At 58.1% G+C, this 17441-nt stretch overlaps 7 protein-coding genes across 7 annotated transcripts; 5 read left to right on the top strand and 2 right to left on the bottom strand.

Moving 5' to 3' along the window:
- Positions 1-36: 36 nt before the first annotated feature.
- On the bottom strand, positions 37-3032 carry GGTG_01177 (hypothetical protein). Its single transcript, XM_009218938.1, has 4 exons — positions 2104-3032; positions 1663-2034; positions 1334-1582; positions 37-1243 (listed from the first exon to the last, which is right to left on the bottom strand). The coding sequence occupies exons 1-4, from the start codon at positions 2380-2382 to the stop codon at positions 503-505; spliced, it is 1641 nt and encodes a 546-aa protein (XP_009217202.1). The 5' UTR covers positions 2383-3032; the 3' UTR covers positions 37-502.
- Positions 3033-3198: 166 nt separating this feature from the next.
- Positions 3199-4156, bottom strand: GGTG_01176 (40S ribosomal protein S19; the record flags this gene model as incomplete). Its single annotated transcript, XM_009218937.1, has 4 exons — positions 3199-3251; positions 3329-3634; positions 3735-3798; positions 4124-4156. The coding sequence occupies 4 exons, from the start codon at positions 4154-4156 to the stop codon at positions 3199-3201; spliced, it is 456 nt and encodes a 151-aa protein (XP_009217201.1).
- Positions 4157-4715: 559 nt separating this feature from the next.
- GGTG_01175 (fatty acid transporter) lies at positions 4716-7514 on the top strand. The gene is made up of 4 exons (XM_009218936.1): positions 4716-5198; positions 5265-5396; positions 5484-6780; positions 6851-7514. The coding sequence occupies exons 1-4, from the start codon at positions 5189-5191 to the stop codon at positions 7290-7292; spliced, it is 1881 nt and encodes a 626-aa protein (XP_009217200.1). The 5' UTR covers positions 4716-5188; the 3' UTR covers positions 7293-7514.
- A 386-nt stretch (positions 7515-7900) lies between these two features.
- GGTG_01174 (hypothetical protein) lies at positions 7901-8820 on the top strand (the record flags this gene model as incomplete). The annotated part of the gene is made up of 2 exons (XM_009218935.1): positions 7901-8376; positions 8634-8820. The coding sequence occupies exons 1-2, from the start codon at positions 8174-8176 to the stop codon at positions 8818-8820; spliced, it is 390 nt and encodes a 129-aa protein (XP_009217199.1). The 5' UTR covers positions 7901-8173.
- A 505-nt stretch (positions 8821-9325) lies between these two features.
- Positions 9326-12569, top strand: GGTG_01173 (hypothetical protein). The gene has a single exon (XM_009218934.1). It carries the CDS (start codon positions 10162-10164, stop codon positions 11545-11547), a length of 1386 nt encoding a protein of 461 aa, XP_009217198.1. The 5' UTR covers positions 9326-10161; the 3' UTR covers positions 11548-12569.
- A 1763-nt stretch (positions 12570-14332) lies between these two features.
- Positions 14333-16314, top strand: GGTG_01172 (hypothetical protein). The gene is made up of 3 exons (XM_009218933.1): positions 14333-14944; positions 15065-15126; positions 15258-16314. Exons 1-3 carry the CDS (start codon positions 14850-14852, stop codon positions 16103-16105), a joined length of 1005 nt encoding a protein of 334 aa, XP_009217197.1. The 5' UTR covers positions 14333-14849; the 3' UTR covers positions 16106-16314.
- A 112-nt stretch (positions 16315-16426) lies between these two features.
- GGTG_01171 (hypothetical protein) lies at positions 16427-17072 on the top strand (the record flags this gene model as incomplete). Its single annotated transcript, XM_009218932.1, has 1 exon — positions 16427-17072. The coding sequence occupies exon 1, from the start codon at positions 16623-16625 to the stop codon at positions 17070-17072; it is 450 nt and encodes a 149-aa protein (XP_009217196.1). The 5' UTR covers positions 16427-16622.
- Between the last annotated feature and the right edge of the window lie 369 nt (positions 17073-17441).

Here is a 17441-nt window from a genome sequence, read left to right as displayed (position 1 = left end):
CGCATGACGTCACTGTAGCCGCAAGCTCTAAGTGACCAGAAGATGCAGTCACGTTCACGACAATTGAAGGGGACGGCCATACTAAATACAACGCTCAATAAATTCGATGGACCTTGGGTCATGTCCGCCGCCAAACAATCAATATTGGTAAAATCTAGCATCGCAACGATAAAAGGAGTAAACAAATACCGCGATCCTCAAGATAATAAAGCAGTACCAGCCCATTAGGCGGAGTATCACTAAGAGCTTCTCCGGAAAACATTGCGATAGAACAGACAATAGACCTTGATGATACCAGTACCACGAAGAGCTGAAGCCATCGAGACGATGGGGAAGTGAGCCCTCCAAGTGACGAAAACAACGAAATGTCCACATAGAGCCTAAAACGAAACACACTCCCAACCCCTAGAAAAAAAAACAGCAATGTCTTCGCACAACGAAAAATATGTGATCAAGTGTGCTAATAAGGAAAAAAGACAAGTCGACGTCAGTGCTCCCATCGTCACGCTGTGCCTGGTGCTTGATAGCGGAATTGCTCTAGGTTTGAGAGACTTGTGCGCGATGACTGAGCCACGCCGTTGTCGACGAGTCCTCGACCGATAGCAGACCTGGGCCCTTGCCCTCTGCCTCTGCCGCGCCGGCCACCTGGGTAACGACTACCTCGGATTTCGCGACCGGAATTTGCGCGACCCATTCTGGAGACGCCCCGACCAGAGCGGGCTTCAGCGCGAGCTTGAGAATAACGTCGTATCCCTGCGTTTCGCGAGCTGACACCGGGGTGACTCCTTTTTTGAAGTTCGGAGAATTCCTCCTTAGTGACTGCCTTGAAGAGGTTACCGAAAGTAGGTTTGTTGGGGTTTGATCCTTTGGCTGCTCGCCTAGTGCATTCGGTAGTCGTACGGGTATTTTGGGGTTCCGCCTCTTCCTCACCACTGGACGTGGCCTTCTCATCATTTTCTGGCTGCTTGATTCGCAGACGCTCGTCCTCGTCCTCGTCTCGTTTTCGTGGTGCCGGTTCATCCTCGGCGAGAGGTCGGATCGGCAGAACATGAATTTGCATGCCAGTGAGGTCGTTTAGCTCCTCAATGAAGCTATGGCAATTATTACAAGGGACATTTCCCAGGAGTATAGTGGCATCGCGATCTTCGTGGGTAAGGTTGGCTTCCCGCAATTCTCGGAGCCAGCCCATGTCTCCGGATTGCAGCTCAAGGTCGAGGTCACGTCCCAAGTGCTCCCGCGCAACCTGTAGCGAGATATTAATCTCGTGGTCAGCAAGGTGTTTAAACAATTGGCTGGTTGTAGTTTTATACAGATGTGGAGGTGTTGTAATTACCTGCACGACATGGTATAATGCAAGCCGCTTCTCCACGTGGGAGCTGCACCAGTATCCATCACCCATATCATTACCTCCAGGCTTGTCATACTGGTGCTTATGGAGCGCCAGTCCTGCGGCTGCACCGAAGGCTTTCACTAGCCTGGTCGATACCGCCCCGTCCAGAATCCGGAGGTCTTCGGTCTGCTCGGACCAGCCGGAAATCGCCATTTTCAGAAGCTGCAGCTGTTTGCCCACAGCCAAAAATCCCTTTTGACACGCAATAAGCGATTAGCAAACATGCAAGTTTCCCATTGATAGTAATAAGGTGGGGGGATGTGGGTACTTACGACCGTCAAGCGCTTTTGGAAGTCTACGCCCGCTGGCTGGATGAATTCCTGGATGCATTTGAAGTGGCGAGAGCGACCGTCCGCGGATGTATAATTGAACTCCAGCAGGTGATCGGGCAGGCCGTGACGCCGCGAGGACGATTGTACGAGACAGCCCCGTTTCCCCTCGCCCACCGATGCGAAAAACCGGATTTCATGGCTCTTGTACGATATGTGAATGATTGGTTGTGGGAGGTGCTGGTGTCGGTTTTGGTACTTGAGGGCAGCGACTATCCATTTATAGTCTGACTTTTTGCAGCCTCTGATACGGCATCCCGAGACCTCGGAGTACAAGCGCCATTTGTTGGCGGTGTAACTGTTCATCAGGCAGTGCTGTAAATTTTGTGGTGTTAGCCCTCTAAATGATCATGTATACGATTGGGAGTAGCCGGAGGAACTTACTTGCATAGCCGTTTTGCCCTTGCTATCTTTCGCCGCCGTGTTGGCTTTGTGTTTCATCAGAAGCTGGACCGCACGCTTCCTCTGAAACAGAGCCGCGAGCATCAACGGCGTACTCCCATCACCTGCTCGGGCCTCGGTAACTTTTGGATCGGCCGACAGCAGCTGCCGGACACGACCGAGGTCACCGCGGATGACGGCATGATGGATGGTCTCAAGACGGAGCTCACGCCTCCGGTAAGCTCGCCAGGCGGCCTGAGAAGTTGCCGAGTTTTCGGCCATGGGTGAGACAGACGCTCACGAACTGGAAACCATGCGGCGGGTGGGGGACAGTAAAATGATGCCCGGAAAGGAGGGCGGCAACTGGCTGGTGAGTGTGGGATGGGAGGATAAGATAACTAGCAGAATGGTGATGATGCAAGGTACAGGTTCGTGAGGTTGGGGCGAAGAGAGTGAGATGTTGTAGTAAATTGCCGGAAAAAAAGGAAGCGGAATGCCCCAAAGTCGCAACAGGAAGGAGCGATGGAGGCGCCCCAAGGCAGGTAGGTAGAGGTACCCGGGTATGCTGATGATCGTTTGATCAGGCTGTGGGGCTAGTGGTAGGTTGACGGGGTGGGAGGTAGGGCTGAGAGTCGCGATATCTGACGCGACGCGTTTTGAAGTCACGGTAACGGGGTGGGTGCCACCAAGAACACTGTACACGAAATACCGCGTAGTGGAAGGGTGGAGCTCAAGAGTGTGGGAGTGAGGTGGTGTTGGCAACCCATCAGGGTCGGAGACGGGGAATTTGTGTGCAGGAGAGAGCCGTTTCCGTGCCGGATGCATCGTGCACATAGACTCTATGAGCCTAAGTCGAGTAATCACTCAGAGTGCCGGCAGATTCAACCGCGTGTCCTTTCCAAATCGTGGCAACGCGGCTTCAGAGTCAGCAAGCATACGCTGGCCGCCGCAGCTGGGATTAGGCGAGGCGAAAGTGAATAACGATTTGTTCATGCCATATGAGAACCCCCATTTTGAGACGCCGTGAACCCCATCATGCCAGAAACGTAGACCCGTATTTGCCTAACCCAAGAAAATGACGAAGACGAAGACGCAAATTTACTCCTCCTCCTCCTCCTCCTCCTCGGCCTCAGCCACGGTCATGGCGATACCTGTGAGCGGCCGTTAGCTGTGTGACGGGAACAAGACATCTTGTATTGGGGTAAAAGACGAAACAAGGACAACGTACGGTCCAGATCACGCTGGCCAGCCTGGGTGATGCGGCGGCCACCCTTCTCCTCATCCTGCTCGAGGATACCGATCTTCTCCAGCGACTGCATAACCTTGCGGTCGACGCTGCCTGAGGCATCAACGTGGTGCGAGGGGCGGCTGCCGCGGTTCTTGGCAGTGCCGTGGACCTTGCGGAGGCGGCCAACACCAACGGTCTTGCGGCAGTAGACGTGGCGGGCAACCGAGGCGGCACGGACGTAGAACCAGTCAATGTCCTGGGGAGGCATCTCCTTGGCAGGGCCGGTCTTGACGGTGTCGACCCAACCTAAGCGTCGCAAGTATCAAGGCACGTCAGCGCAAGTCGCAGCGGACAGGAGATGCTCAGGCAGCCGAGACAGGGTGGCTGTGGCGAAAGAGTCACTTACCGGGAATGGGCAGCTTGCCCTGGCGCTTCAGGAAGGCAGCATAGGCCTTGATGAACTTGTGCGCCTGTACACAGAAACAGAGACCAGCACATTAGCAAGATTCCGTCATCAGAAGTCTTTCGACTCCCTCACGCCTGCTCCCAATGCTTGTGCCTATGCTGATCTTGAGAGGTCTTTTCCTGTGCGCCCTCATCCTCGCTCTGTTCCCACTGCCACTGGTACCCGGCGATCGAGGGCTGCCGCTAGACAGTTCGAATCGTGTTCTCAACGGCGGTGGCAAGCGGTCGGTATCGATGGGAAGGAGGCGGAGGATTTCGAGTCGCAAGGTCTGAGATTTCGAGGTGCATTTTTCGTGTGGCGGCTGGCTAAGGGAGATCAGAACGACCTACATCAACGTCGCGAACAGAGACTCCGCCAGGCATTTTTGCGGTTGTTTTGGGGGTAAAGGAGAGATGGGAGGAGCTGTCGTGGAGTTGGCGGTGGGCGGCGATGTTGTCTGGCTGGGTGCAAGCAAGTCCAAAGTAGCCTCGTCTTTTTTTTCCTCGCCAGTTTGAGGGGTCAAAGGTGAGGTCCATTTTCCCCAGCCTTAGGGCTTGCGACCCTGAGTGGCGCACCAGCATCCTTGCAGCGCCTCAGGTGGCTTGTGGATTACCTAATCCAGCGCATCGGCAAAGTCGGATGGTTGGAGCCGACAAAGGAAGCTGCCAGCCGCACACTGCGCAGCCACAAGCTGGTAGGTTCGCCACATCTGGCCAAAGCTTGGCGAGGGGACGTTTGGTTGATTGGGGCAGCGGCGGTCGGCCTACATGGCCGCATTTTGGTCGGCACAGTGGGCTGAACAGCGAACTGAAATACAACCAAATCGAAGTTTGAGATGGAAGCTATCGCTCTGAAAAGTACGGCACCCGTCACCGTCGGCCAGTTCTTGCATCAAAGCTCGCCGGCGCCGGCGCCGGCTAGGGCTAGGTTCAGACGGCTTTGCGGGAGATTGAATGGCCAGTGGATTTGCCGATTCAATGCCCATTGAGGAATTCTCCCCATATTGCCATACCCCAGCCAACCTCGACATGCCGACACCTTTACCCGACCCCAGGGGCCAGGGGCGGCAGCTCGGGTAAGTCAGGGCCCCGCCTGCCGCGCATGTCGCATTGGTCCCCTTTTGGCCTCGCCAACCTCTTGGGCCAGGGGAGAGACGAGGAGGAGGCTCTTTATAGAGTTCGGACGACGCGCCTTTAATACAAGCAAGGCTTTCTCTCTGCTTGCGTGTCTTGATAGCTGTACATTGCCGGTGCATCTTCACTTCTCTAGCCGTCTACTGTTGTACGAATTGTAATCCATTGTAAGGCAGAGAAGCAAGCCTCGGGCGACTCCACCAGGCGCTTCCATCGTCACCGTGTCGTGTCTGTACGTCGCAGAACAAAACAAGCCACGTGCCGACACTCCCTACCAACGCGATGGCTCTCAGTAAGGAATCCTCTCCGGTGCCTCAACCACGCAAAATACATTGACTCACCCGTGCTCTTTGTCCAGATGCTGCGGCTGTCGCGGGCGCCGCCGCAACTACGGCTGGCCTCGCCTATTTGGACGCCAAGTTCAACATCCGCAAGGACCTCCGCGTCATACTCGGTCGTCGGAGGCAGGTTAAATACCTCGAGCAGGCCCGTAAGTTCTTGTCCTGGGGACGCAGGAATGTGTCTCGAACGGTCGGTTGATCAACTCTAACATCTGTTTCCCGACTGCGCTCCCCAGTCAAGGCGGACCGACTTTCTCCCTACTACCTGATCGAGGAGGTTGTCAGACAGAAGCCCGATGACGAGGCTATTTGGTCCCGGGCGGGCTGCTACACGTGGAAGGCATTCTATGACCGCGTCAACCAGTTCGCCCAGTGGTTCCTGGCGCAGGGCGTCAAGCAGCAGGACCTGGTGGCCATCTTCATGGGCAACTCGCCCGAGTTCGTCATGGTCTGGGCGGCTCTCACCTCGATCGGCGCGGCGCCGGCCATGATCAACCACAATCTGGCGTCCAAGCCGCTGGTGCACTGCCTCAAGCTCAGCACTGCCAAGCTGATGGTGCTGGACGTCCCGCCGGCCACGGAGAAGAACATGACGGACATCCAGCCCGAGCTGGACGACATGGGGATGCGCATCGTGAGGCTGGACGACGTGCGGGCCGAGATCTTCGCCACGGAGCCCATCAGGCCCGGCGACGAGCACCGGGCCGGTGTCAAGCCCAGCTGGCCGTTTGGGCTGTTCTACACGAGCGGCACGACGGGCCTGCCCAAGGCCTGCGTGTTCCCCATGGCGGCCGCCTTCTCCAACGGGGTCGCGTCCATGGCGGGCACCAACCACGTGGACCGGCCGGGCGAGCGCTACTACGACTGCATGCCCTACTACCACGGCACGGGCGGCATCAGCATGATGACGCAGGTCATGAACGGCACGACGGTGTGTGTGTCGCCCAAGTTCAGCGTCTCGCGCTTCTGGGACGAGGTGCGCGAGTCGCGGGCCACGTACTTTGTCTACGTGGGCGAGACGCTGCGCTACCTGCTGGCGGCGCCCGAGTCGCCGCGCGACAGGGAGCACAGCGTGCACACCATATACGGCAACGGCCTGCGGCCCGACGTGTGGAAGCGGTTCCGCGACCGGTTCGGCATCGAGTGCATCTTTGAGTTCTTCAACAGCACCGAGGGCATGTTCCCGCTCGACAACCCCTGCCGCGGCGACTTTTTGGCCCACTCGGTCGGCCACCACGGCCTCATCAACCGCTGGAGGTACCACAACGCCTACGTGCCCGTCGCCATCGACACCGAGACGGGCGAGATCGCGAGGCACCCCAAGACTGGGTTCGCGTACCGCGTGCCCTACGAGGATGGCGGCGAGATCCTCATCCGGGTTCCGGGGGAGAGGACGTTTGCCGGCTACTTCAACAACCCCGAGGCGACCGAGAAGAAGTACGTCCGGGATGTGTTTGCGAAGGGAGACTGCTTTTTCCGCACTGGGGATGCGCTGCGGCGTGACCCGGACGGGAGATGGTACTTTATGGACCGGTAAGCCTTTTTCTTCCCCGCTCGGTTTATTCCTTTGGCTCTAGCGTGCTAACTAGTGCTCGCCCTGTAGCCTTGGCGACACCTTCCGCTGGAAGGGCGAAAACGTGTCGACGGCCGAGGTGGGCGAAGTGCTGGGCAAGTTCCCTGGCATCGTCGAGGCCAACGTGTACGGCGTGCAGCTCCCCGGGCACGACGGCCGGGCCGGGGCGGCGGCCGTCTACGTGGAGCCGGCCAAGCGGGCGTCGTTCGACTACGCCGGCCTCCTGGCGCACGCGCGGCAGCACCTGCCAAAGTACGCAGTGCCCATCTTCCTGCGCCACATCGCCGTCATCTCGGCGTCGCACAACAACAAGCAGAACAAGATGCCGCTCAAGCAAGAGGGCGTCGACCCGGACAAGGTCAAGGCTGGCGACGAGATCTGGTGGATCGAGGGCCTGGGCAAGGGCCAGACCTACGTGCCCTTTACCCGGGACGACTGGAGCTCGCTGAACTCTGGCAAGGCAAAGCTCTGAGCTGGCCGTGTGCGTTTTTGCCCGTCTCGGGCGTTGGGGAGTACGTCGGTGTGCTGAATGGTTGCAGTTTGTACGCAACGAGATATGGGGGAGCTCGCTACAAAGCCGTTTCCAAGTGTATGAATTGCGGCATACTTCTTCAGATCCAGAAACATAGAATACATGTATCCTTGGCCGATAAATATCAATTAAATCCAGTAGCATCCAGCGTCGACATTTATGGCCTCCGCATACTGATGTTCCGTTGTATGCACGAGTTGATGGATGCTCCCGGATCCCTCCCCGCACTCGCTCTAAGTCTCTTCAGTTTCCAGAGGCGAGGTCCCAGATAGCTGCATCAGTAATTCTCAAAAGCCACAAAGCTCCTAATGGTTACTCTCTTACCATATCCCTAAAAACGAAGCCACAATTCCGACTGGGAGAGATCCGAGGCCAGGGGACGGGCGACAACATTGAACCAAAGAAACGAAAAGAAAAAAAAGGGTGCTAGGCCAGGCGGGGAAATGTTCTCGAAGGCGCTAGAACGGTCTGTGCTGTGTACCTTTAGTATCATGGAAAAGACCCTATCCGTTTTTGTCATGGTTCGGCATAACCATGTTACGTGGAGCTCTCTCTAGAGTACGGTAGCTATCGCGCAGGGCACCGTCGTTCGACCTTCTTGCAAGGACATGCCAACTCCACGCCTCGCAATCGCTAAAGACTATGCACGAAACCTGCGCGCGGGGGACCGGCAAGCGATGAAGAAAGTCAAACATGGTGAAGGTAATGCTCGTGGCTCGAGATATTAATGCCGGACTTTTGCTATAAATGCTACAGTCAAGCTGGGACGGCACAAAAAGAAAAGAAAAGGAAATAAACCTAGTGGCCTAAACGATACGGGCATGTCCCGGCTAGAGCCGTTGGACTCGGACAGGCGAGCGCAGGACTGGTTCGCCGACCCGGCGGCGGCGGCGGGTCCGGCATCATCACGATCGGGGTCTGAGCGCATCAGATGCCTGGGGTCTACCAGCTACGGGTCGGGTCAGTACCGATGGGGTACGCACTTTGAGCTGCACATCGAGCGAAGGGCCACGTACCTATCTAGGTAGGGACGCTGACACCCCACCTCCTTGAATTTTTTTCACAGATGGCTCACATTTAGACTTGTCCGTTGACTGTCAACTACCTAGTTGAAGCTGTTTATTGGTCCCTTCGTTTACCCCAGACTTATCTTTAACCCGGGGTAAATCTGCCTCCTCCTATCAGTAGCGCACTGCAGCAACCACTCTTGCCAAGACGGCCATCTCGACCCTGGAGCCGGGCTTGGCCAACATAATCCCCCGGGCTGCGCCCGTGCTGCAGCCTCGGCATCCGAGGCCGCCTGTGGCCAAGGCTGAACAACCCCCACCGGCGCCAGCAGGAGAGGGCGGCATCTTTGGCGGACACCGACAGCGCATCGACCCGCAACGGCGGACTGCGTCCAGGGCGGCAGGCGGGCGATGGCGGGCAGCGGCAGGGAGCGGGGATGAGCATCTGCTGCGCGACGTGAGCGGCGGGGTGGGAGCGTGGAGATTGAGTGGGCGGGTCCAAGCTCACCCCGACAACTCTCTGCAACTAGGTGGGTAGGTGGTCGGCCACAAGCTGCCGTGTCCCGCGCGCGCGGGATGCTGCTGCAAGATGCAGAGTCACCTCCAGGTCGATATGAAAGCTGAGACCACCGCATGAGGGCTGCATCGGTCACCCATCCATCATGCACGGAAAGCCCCACGGCGCAAATGTTGATTATTGACACCACCCCGTGACACCTAAACAAGCAAAAGGAGTCATAAATCCACATTGGCCCATGCTTGGCTGGCGCGCGTGGTGTCATGACCTTCGTCCCCCCCTGCACCTTTGGTGTCGTGATCATCTCCCGCCCACCAATTCCGGTTGTCGGAGGCCGCAAAAACCGAAGCTCCGACCTTCGTTCGCCGGAGCCCCCCGGTTCTTGAGCAATTATAGCTTGGCCGCAGTGGTGTGCTTACGGCCTGTTGGGGGATGGCGTGTGGGGATGGACCAAATGGGCTAGCATTGGCTCCGCATGGGCTTCGCTGTGTTGTTCCCTACTCGCAATCTTTAGCCCGAAAGCCCGCGCAGCTAACATCGCCGCCAATGGCGGCCAGACAGCATCACTGCTGGGAGCATCGGGCAAGCCCCTCCTTTTCCTTGTTCTCTCCTGTCTCCCCCCACCGTAACAAGTGGCCAGCATGAACCACTGGAGTGCCTCTTTCATCATCGTGCGGTCGTGCTCGACCATGAACATGGCAGTCCATGCCCGGCATCGGCCAGCACCGGCTGGTCTGGTAACAGCCGAACCAAAAGGGACTGTTACCTCATACATGGCACCCGGGTGATGAATACTACCGTGCTCTGTTTGAATGCCTTGCTTGTCAATCTTCGCGCTCCGGTCCGTGTACCCTTTGTTGACCTGCCATCAAGTGAAAATCACGTAAAAGTGAGTGCGGGAGCGGCGTGACAGCCACCAGGCAAGCGTGCGCGACGAATCACCCGAGCGTGGGTGCTCGCTTATCAACGCTGCCGCATCGAGCCCACACAGGTTAAGCCGGTTTGCTCCCGAAGCTAACACAAACTTATTACCGAGAGGAAACGGGAAAACGAACAGAGAGATCGGAAGGCCCGGAACGTCGATCAGGGTCCGCGAACAAAACGCTGCCCACCTCCCTCACACATGTTTGCCGCATACTTATTTCGCCCACCGTCGCGACCTCCTAGCTGCGTCGCTTTCAGTCCGCACACTAACTGAGCATCGCACATCTCGCACTTGACGAGGCAAAGAGAATTGCGGAAAGAGATAGAGAGACAAGACACCATCGCGTCAGGCCGCAATCCAATGGCTCCAGCAATAGCGTCGCCGGTACTACCGACCGCTCCTGCGGACCCGGATGCGCGCGATAGCACCTCTTCAGGCACATCCAGCGAAGCACTAGACTTCAACGAGAAGCGGGGCGGCGTGAAGCAGCAGAAGCGCAAGAGCCTGTTTCGCCTTCGCAAGCCTAAGCCCGCCACCGCTGCCAACGCCACCGCAGGTGCCGAGGCCACGCCGGCCCCTAGTGCAGACCGTAGCAAGCCCGAGTCGGAGCGCGCAAGCCACGATGCCGGCGTGACGGCGGCGGGCCGAGGGGACACGTCGGCGTCAACGAGCCGGGCCAAGACGTTCTGGCGGGCGATGCGCGAGCTGTACAAGCTGGACAAGGCGCAGGTGGACGCCTTTATGGACTCGTACGTGATATACGGCCTCGACTGGTCCGACGAGGACGCCATGCGGCGCACGCTGGGCCCGGACTTCCAGCGCCGCGTCGGCGACAGCCTGCGGGCCTACTACGGCGTGCTCAACCACCTGTGCGCCCTGGGCGACGTCGAGAAGATGTACATACCGCCGCTCATGGACGCGGCCCTGTCGGTGCGGGGCAACCAGCTCGCGTACGAGGAGTCGGTCGCGCGGGACCTGGGGCTCAAGCCGGGCGACCGCGTCCTCGACCTCGGCTGCGGGCGCGGGCGCGTCGCGGCGCACATGGCGACGCTGGTGCCGGGGGTGCGCGTGACGGGGCTCAACATCGACCCGGACCAGCTCGCGCAGGCTCGGGCCTTCAACGGGGAGGAATTGGGGCTGCCCAACAACTTCGTCGAGCGCGACTTCAACGACCTGCCCCTGCCCTTCGCCAACGGCTCCATGGACGGCTTTTACCAGATCCAGGCGCTCAGCCTGTGCCGCGACCACGGGCGGCTGTTCGCCGAGCTGCATCGGGTGCTGCGGCCGGGGGCGCGGCTGTCCATCCTCGACTGGGTTAGCCTGCCGGCCTACGACGCGGAGGACCCGGAACACGCCGAGTTGATGCGGCGCGTCAAGCCGCTGATCGGGGCCGTGGGCACGCCGACGCCGGCCAGCCTCGAGGCGGCGCTGCGCGGGGCCGGGTTCGAGGTGGTGCGCTCCGACAACGCGAGCCTCGACGGCCTGCAGGCGCCGCTGATCGACAAAGTTGACGTGTACTTCAGGTCGCTGCGCATGTTGGTCCTGGGCCTCGTCCGCGCCAGGGTGCTGCCGCCGCACCTCAAGAAGTTGATAAACCGGCTGTGCCTCGACGGGCAGGCTTTTGTCGAGATGGACAAGAGGCGCCTGGCAACTACAAGCTACCGCATCATTGCGCAGAAACCTGCAGCGTCAATAGCTGCAGCAGCAGCTGTACCCATAGCGCCAACACCACCAACACACCACTAAGTGCAGAGGCAAGGGCGGTGAGCTGCTTAGCCGAGGCTGAAAACTAGGCAGAGAAGGCTGATGTGATGTCATACCGTGGTATTGTAGGAGCCGGCCGCATGCTAGGTGCATACGAGCAGGGCTGTAGTGTGTTGTTGGTGGGCGTGAGGTGGAAGAACGAGTGTCTTGCCAACCTGGCACACTGGGCAGCAGAACTTCGGCAGTCAGCCTTCCATCCGTCATCATTCCTCGTCACAAGAGGACTCATGCCGGGTCCCCGTACCGTCACTGGAATCTAACTAGGGTTCGATTGCCGGTCGGAAGCCTAGGCGAGGCATAAGCTGGCAGTTGTTCGGCGTAATATTATGGCCGCCCTGTCTTTTCTCTGTGGGCCTCAAGCTGCTTTTGATCATGCTCGCGATCCTTCCTGCCTGTCCTCCTCGTGTTTTCTTTTCTTTCTTGCTTTTTCTCGACTCCCTGCTCCCCCTCGCCCGCAACCTTGACGAGCCGTGATGGACGAGATTTGGTGGTTCGTTGAATAGTGGTCTCGTGGCGATGCTCGCCTCGCGCGGCTAGCCCGAAAGGAATTAAAAAGAAAAAGGGGCCATCTTGGCTGCCGCACTGCCCAAGCTCCCAAACACTCCGATGTTGCGCTCGTGCCTGGCCGCATAAAAAGTGCTAAGAGTGCGTATCTATACGCACCTTCATCTTGGCGGCCCAGTGTGCCAAGCGCGGCCTGTGGGTCTGGGGTCTTGGCGGATGGCAGTCGGTGCCTTTTCGCGCTGGCAAGTCGCTTGGGGGATCGCCGTGGCCGCGTCTACTGTAGTAAACCAGAGGCTCCCGAGAAACGAGCGTTAATGCGACCGTCGCAGTCAACACCTGCAATCAAACTCAATTAAAGTCGACGACAATGCATCACCAAACGCCAAGATGTTCTCCTTTCACTGTTGAGTCAGTTGGTCGTCTGGTTTTGTAAACAAGTCGCCGCTTTGGGACATTGTGGGAAGGAACCACCAACCTTCAGGGTCTCTTTCGGAGAGGTGGGCTCCCGTTTCGGCCGCCTCAAGTGGTGCCCCCTAGGTGCTCAGTGCGCTCCATTGATCAGGCCGATACGGTTGACTTCTCTCCGCTGTCGATTTCGCCCGCGAACCAAATCTAATGTGAGGCCAATTTTGGTAGCGTCTGGCGCCATGATCCAACAAAAGCGGAGTACATGGATACATCGAATTTTTCCGTTCGCGCAATCCTCAGCCCAACCGTGAACCAAACAACGGCCACTATGACTAGTGTTTGCGTCAGAGTGGCTGAGCAGCTGACCCGAAGGAGCCAAGTGTGCGGGCTGAGAAGCGCCATCAATCATGTGTCCGCTGCGGGAAACAAGAAAACAAGCATGAAAGCTGGAGAACAGCGCAAAATACTAGCGTGTGCTTCAGTTTCCTGTTTTCTACTGTCTGCAACCCCCCTCCTTTCGGCAAGTCTAGCGGTCCGGTTCGCGCAATACAGCTTCCGCACAGCAGCTGAGCGGCGCATTTCGATGTGGAGCAAGCTTAAGTGTGGAACCCGCTCGGGCGAGGGGCTGCAAGGGGGCCTCTCTCGGGAGCTACGGCGTCAGGCTGGGACCACACTCAACGACCAAGTCTCCCTTGCACGAAAAAGGGAAAAGAGAGGAGCGTGGGTTCCATGAGACGGCTCCTCCTAGGTACCACCCCACGCACAACGCTCCCTGCAGGCCAGAGTCGCCTAACCCTTTCGGCCCGCCAAGGCTGCGACTTGCGGGTCATTCTTTAGCATCTCGGCGCCACCTCTGCGGGCTCCGACTCCATTGACCTCTGCCAAGCCCTACTGCTGGCTGTTCTCTCGGCACAAAACCTCGTATCCAGCTCTGGCGCCTGCTGCATGCTCCAGTCCTCTGCGCTGTGCTGATGCCCGGCGCCATGGGATGCGGCCTGGCACATGCAGTCTGCATGGGACAACTCACTCCCCACGGCAGGAGAAGAGGGGCATTCTCTGCACACACTTCCTGCGGCCGGCATACTCACCTGCCCAGTCGCAACTCGCCGGGCTATGCTCAGCTCGCCGAGCCCCGCCAACCGACGGCCACCTGCAGGGCCGCCACGGCGAGATGACTTGGACTGGTGCGGCTGGAAATATGTCTAGCATCTGCCAGGCAACCATAGCCCATCTAGAATCCCGTGGCATATCTCGTCTGCCCATGGGCTCCACCAGTCAGGCAGCGCCTGATGGAATCGAAAGGGTGGAGAAAGATAAGGAAGAACAGAAGAAGAAAGTGAAAGTAAGATGAAGAAACAATACCTAGGGGGTTAGATGGGGCAGGGTCGGTCTGGACGAGCAAAATCAGCATGCTACCCGCATGCTGGGACCTGACCAGGACTGTCTGGCCGCGCCGCGGGCAGCGGGAAGCCCACTGCTAGGGCGCCATCGGATCGGGGCGATGGAAGAGATGATACGGGGGCTTCCCACCACGTCTCCGGTAGCGACAGCCTTTCTCACCCCAGACCGCCTGACACCAACCCCATGTAGGCAGTCACGCCCGGATCAAAAAAACGAGACACTTTTCAATTTTTGCCCCAGTGCATACCACTACCATCTGCGAGGGAAAGAAAGAGGAAAAACCCACCTCCCAACAGGGGGTTCGGAGATCACAGGGGCGCGAAAGGGGGGTCACGTGCTGGCATAAAGTCACTGCCATTATTGAAGTTGGTAAAAGAAGGAGAGAAATCGAGAAATTCTTGAAGTCTCGTGACATCCCACCAAGTCACCACGGCCCCTGCGATCTCCAGTTTCAACCCCCCTGTTACTGGGTGGGTTTTTCCTCTTTCTTTCCCTCGCAGATGGTACCAACTGAAAAGTGTCCCGTTTTTTTTTGATCCGGGTGTGGCAGTTATCGCCACACCCCCTGCTAACCCGTTGAGCGAATAGGGCTAGGGCGTTTTTTTTCTTGCTCCTTTCTCCGCCGGCAATCATCTACTGAGATCTGACCTCCCTGGTGGATGCCCATGGGCAATCATGAGCCATGCGCCCGGTCCTAGGCCGCGGGGGGAGGCTGACGATGGGGTACAAAAGGGGACTGGGCATCTCCCTCGAGACGGGCTTGATGTTGGTCTCCTCACCACCCGTCGCTCGCTCTCCCTCACTCGCTCCCCCTCCCTTCCCACCTTCGATATCTTAGCCTCTCCCCGTTCTCGGGTCTTGTAGAGACAGATTTTCGTTAGTGAAGCGTCCCCGCAACGTTCGGACGTGTTTGTGTCAACGATCGATCGCTTCCTTGGCGCACTCAACAACACCACATCGTTACACTCAAGATGAAGTACTCGGCCTTTACCGCCCTTCTCGGAGCCGCGTCCATGACGCTGGCGCACCCTGCCGGTTCCCACACCCGGGATCTGGCCCTTGAGCCGTATGTTCCTTCTAGAATCCCTTTTCGTTCTGTCCGTCTTGGCGCCTAGCCAAGTGCCACCTCCGTGTACAACACACATCCGACTCGCCGGTCCTTGTGCTAAATTTCTTATTCCGCTAGCCGTGCCGATGAGAGACAGACCGTCAACGTGCCTAGGCCCAAGATCGGCAACGTCCCGTATGGTTAGTGGTTTATACCCCTCGCACAAGCCTTCTCAAGCATCGTCGGATGAGAGCCGAGTCTTGGAGATGATGGTCTTCCCTTCAACCCCCTTTATCTATTCCTGATAACACTAACACACAACCCTCTCCAGGCTCCGTCATCACCCGTTGCACGCAGTCCAACGTCATTGCCCTCACCTTTGACGATGGCCCGGGCCCCAAGACTAGCCAGCTCCTGGACCTCCTCAGGGAGTTCGGCGCCAAGGCCACCTTCTTCGTCACGGCCAACAACGTCAGCCCCATCGAGTCTGAGCCCGGCTCGTCGCTGGTGCGCCGCACCCTGGCCGAGGGCCACCAGGTTGCCTCGCACACGTGGCGTCACGAGGACCTGTCGGCCGCCACCCGCGAGGAGCGCGCCAGGACGGTGCTCCTGACCGAGTCGGCCATGGCCAACGTGGCCGGGAAGTTCCCGACCTACATCCGCCCTCCCTTCGGCAACTGCGACGGCAACTGCCAGAACCACCTGGCCGAGCTCGGCTACCATATCATCAACTGGTCCGTCGACACGGACGACTGGCGCCACCAGGACGACATCGCCCAGGCCGAGGCCAAGTTCTCGGCCGGCGTCAACGGCAACCCGGGCCACATCGTCCTGGCCCACGACATCCACGCCGTCACCGTCGACCGCCTGGCCCGCTACATGCTCGAGACCTCGAGGAACCGCGGCCTGCGCTTCGTCACCGTCGGCGAGTGCCTCGGCGACCCGGCCGAGAACTGGTACCGCGCCGCCGACGGCAACGGCGGCGGCAACGGCGGTGGTAACGGCGGCGGCAACGGCGGCGGCATGACCCCCTCCACCGACGGCACGTGCGGCGGCACAGTCACCTGCGCCGGAACCCACTGGGGCACCTGCTGCTCCAAGTGGGGATGGTGCGGCGTCACCGACGAGCACTGCCTGGCCTCGGCCGGCTGCCAGTCCGCCTTCGGCACCTGCCGCTAAACTCTTTTCTTTGTAACCTCGGGTCCATCTTCTTTGGAAATCTCAATGATACCATGCCCATTTCTTTGGGTAAGGGGGAGTTAATCGGGTGGGCGGTAAAAATCGAACATCAGTAATGTCTTTAGGGGCGGAACTTTGATAGCATCTACATAGAGCTTGCATTTAATGACGCGCGTGTCTATACCTCAACTTGGTCGTTCTTTTCCCGATTTCCGTGCCGGTGCTGTGTTGTAGTGGCTTTCTTTCCTTTGTCAGTCTTGTGTACGACACTCTCAAACTCCCACCCCCTTCTCCCTTTACCCCCAAAACAGCCTTCGCCAGCGTGACATCGTACTCTGGCGCCCGCCTGAGCCGCGCCCCCGACTCGGCGTACTCCTTTGGCTGTCCTTCCGGGAAGCGGCTGACGAGGACGAGGCGGCCGCTGGGCATCAGCTTGCGCAGTCGCTCTGGTGTTTATAAGAGAGAATATCATAGGCCAAGGGTACAGAAACGAGTAACAGGGGTATCGCAAAGAATCATGCTCCTCTCACCATCCACCGGCTGTTGGTGGGCTTGCGCTTGTGCTTTTATATTCTGGCAGGTATACGTCATGTCTACTCTGGCATCCATCCTCGAATGGTTATTCCGGTCGGGCCCAAGTCGCCCAAAGCGGCAGCGGCCAGGTCGCGTGATTAATAGTGCGGCCACCAATTTGCAATACGTTGCGGTTTCGGGAATGCTTTACTTGCAAGGGAGCTTAATAGTTAAACGAGAGTCGGAGTCGGAAGAGTTGCTCGCCTTTGATAAATTATCGTGGAACTACGTGAGGTTGATGATACGGCTGCAGTTCAGGGTGCTGGATGGAACAAATTCAGAATGCTCAGAGCTCACTCGCAAAGAAATTAAACTGCGAGGCGGCCTGCGTTTATCTAGCTGGCTCGTGGCGTGTCCTTCAACAACCTCATTAGACCTACAGGGTGTGGTTTAGTGGTATTGGTAAGAGCCGGGCTCCCACTTGTAATTCCTAGTCTCTGTAGGTCTCGAGTTCGAGTACAGGTGTTGTCGCTACAGGATACCCCTACGTGGGTATAAAATGCCTGTTCACCTGGAAAGATTTAGAGGATCGAAGCAAACCTTCCTGGTTTCGTAACCAGGCACCCGATAGGTTGCCTCGCCAGTTTTTGCTTTTTATATATGTATGTTTTCACATCACCCACATTTCATCCACGCGCGCACGCACCCGGATTTCAATCGCCGTGCTTTTTTATATTCGCCCCAAAAAAGAAAAGCTGCTGAACCTCGCCGCTGCATAAGGTAGTAAACAATACAGCAAGCCGATTTCCGTGACTGCGTTGTG

This window comes from Gaeumannomyces tritici, assembly GCF_000145635.1.
Source record: "Gaeumannomyces tritici R3-111a-1 unplaced genomic scaffold supercont2.1, whole genome shotgun sequence".
Taxonomy (NCBI): Eukaryota; Fungi; Ascomycota; class Sordariomycetes; order Magnaporthales; family Magnaporthaceae; genus Gaeumannomyces; species Gaeumannomyces tritici.
The sequence above is the reverse complement of the archived record's forward strand: the minus strand, read 5'-3'. Positions and strand labels throughout refer to the sequence as shown.

Excerpts from the sequence above, each read along its gene's own strand:
- GGTG_01177 (XM_009218938.1), bottom strand. The coding sequence starts at position 2,382 with ATGGCCGAAAACTCGGCAACTTCTCAGGCCGCCTGGCGAGCTTACCGG. Across the intron at positions 2,035-2,103 it reads AGGGCAAAACGGCTATGCAA|CACTGCCTGATGAACAGTTA; the intron begins GTAAGTTCCTCC and ends CAAAATTTACAG. Across the intron at positions 1,244-1,333 it reads CATTATACCATGTCGTGCAG|GTTGCGCGGGAGCACTTGGG; the intron begins GTAATTACAACA and ends ATCTCGCTACAG.
- GGTG_01175 (XM_009218936.1), top strand. Across the intron at positions 5,397-5,483 it reads TAAATACCTCGAGCAGGCCC|TCAAGGCGGACCGACTTTCT; the intron begins GTAAGTTCTTGT and ends TGCGCTCCCCAG. Across the intron at positions 6,781-6,850 it reads AGATGGTACTTTATGGACCG|CCTTGGCGACACCTTCCGCT; the intron begins GTAAGCCTTTTT and ends CTCGCCCTGTAG.
- GGTG_01173 (XM_009218934.1), top strand. The coding sequence starts at position 10,162 with ATGGCTCCAGCAATAGCGTCGCCGGTACTACCGACCGCTCCTGCGGAC.
- GGTG_01172 (XM_009218933.1), top strand. The coding sequence starts at position 14,850 with ATGAAGTACTCGGCCTTTACCGCCCTTCTCGGAGCCGCGTCCATGACG. Across the intron at positions 14,945-15,064 it reads CGGGATCTGGCCCTTGAGCC|CCGTGCCGATGAGAGACAGA; the intron begins GTATGTTCCTTC and ends TTATTCCGCTAG. Across the intron at positions 15,127-15,257 it reads GATCGGCAACGTCCCGTATG|GCTCCGTCATCACCCGTTGC; the intron begins GTTAGTGGTTTA and ends AACCCTCTCCAG.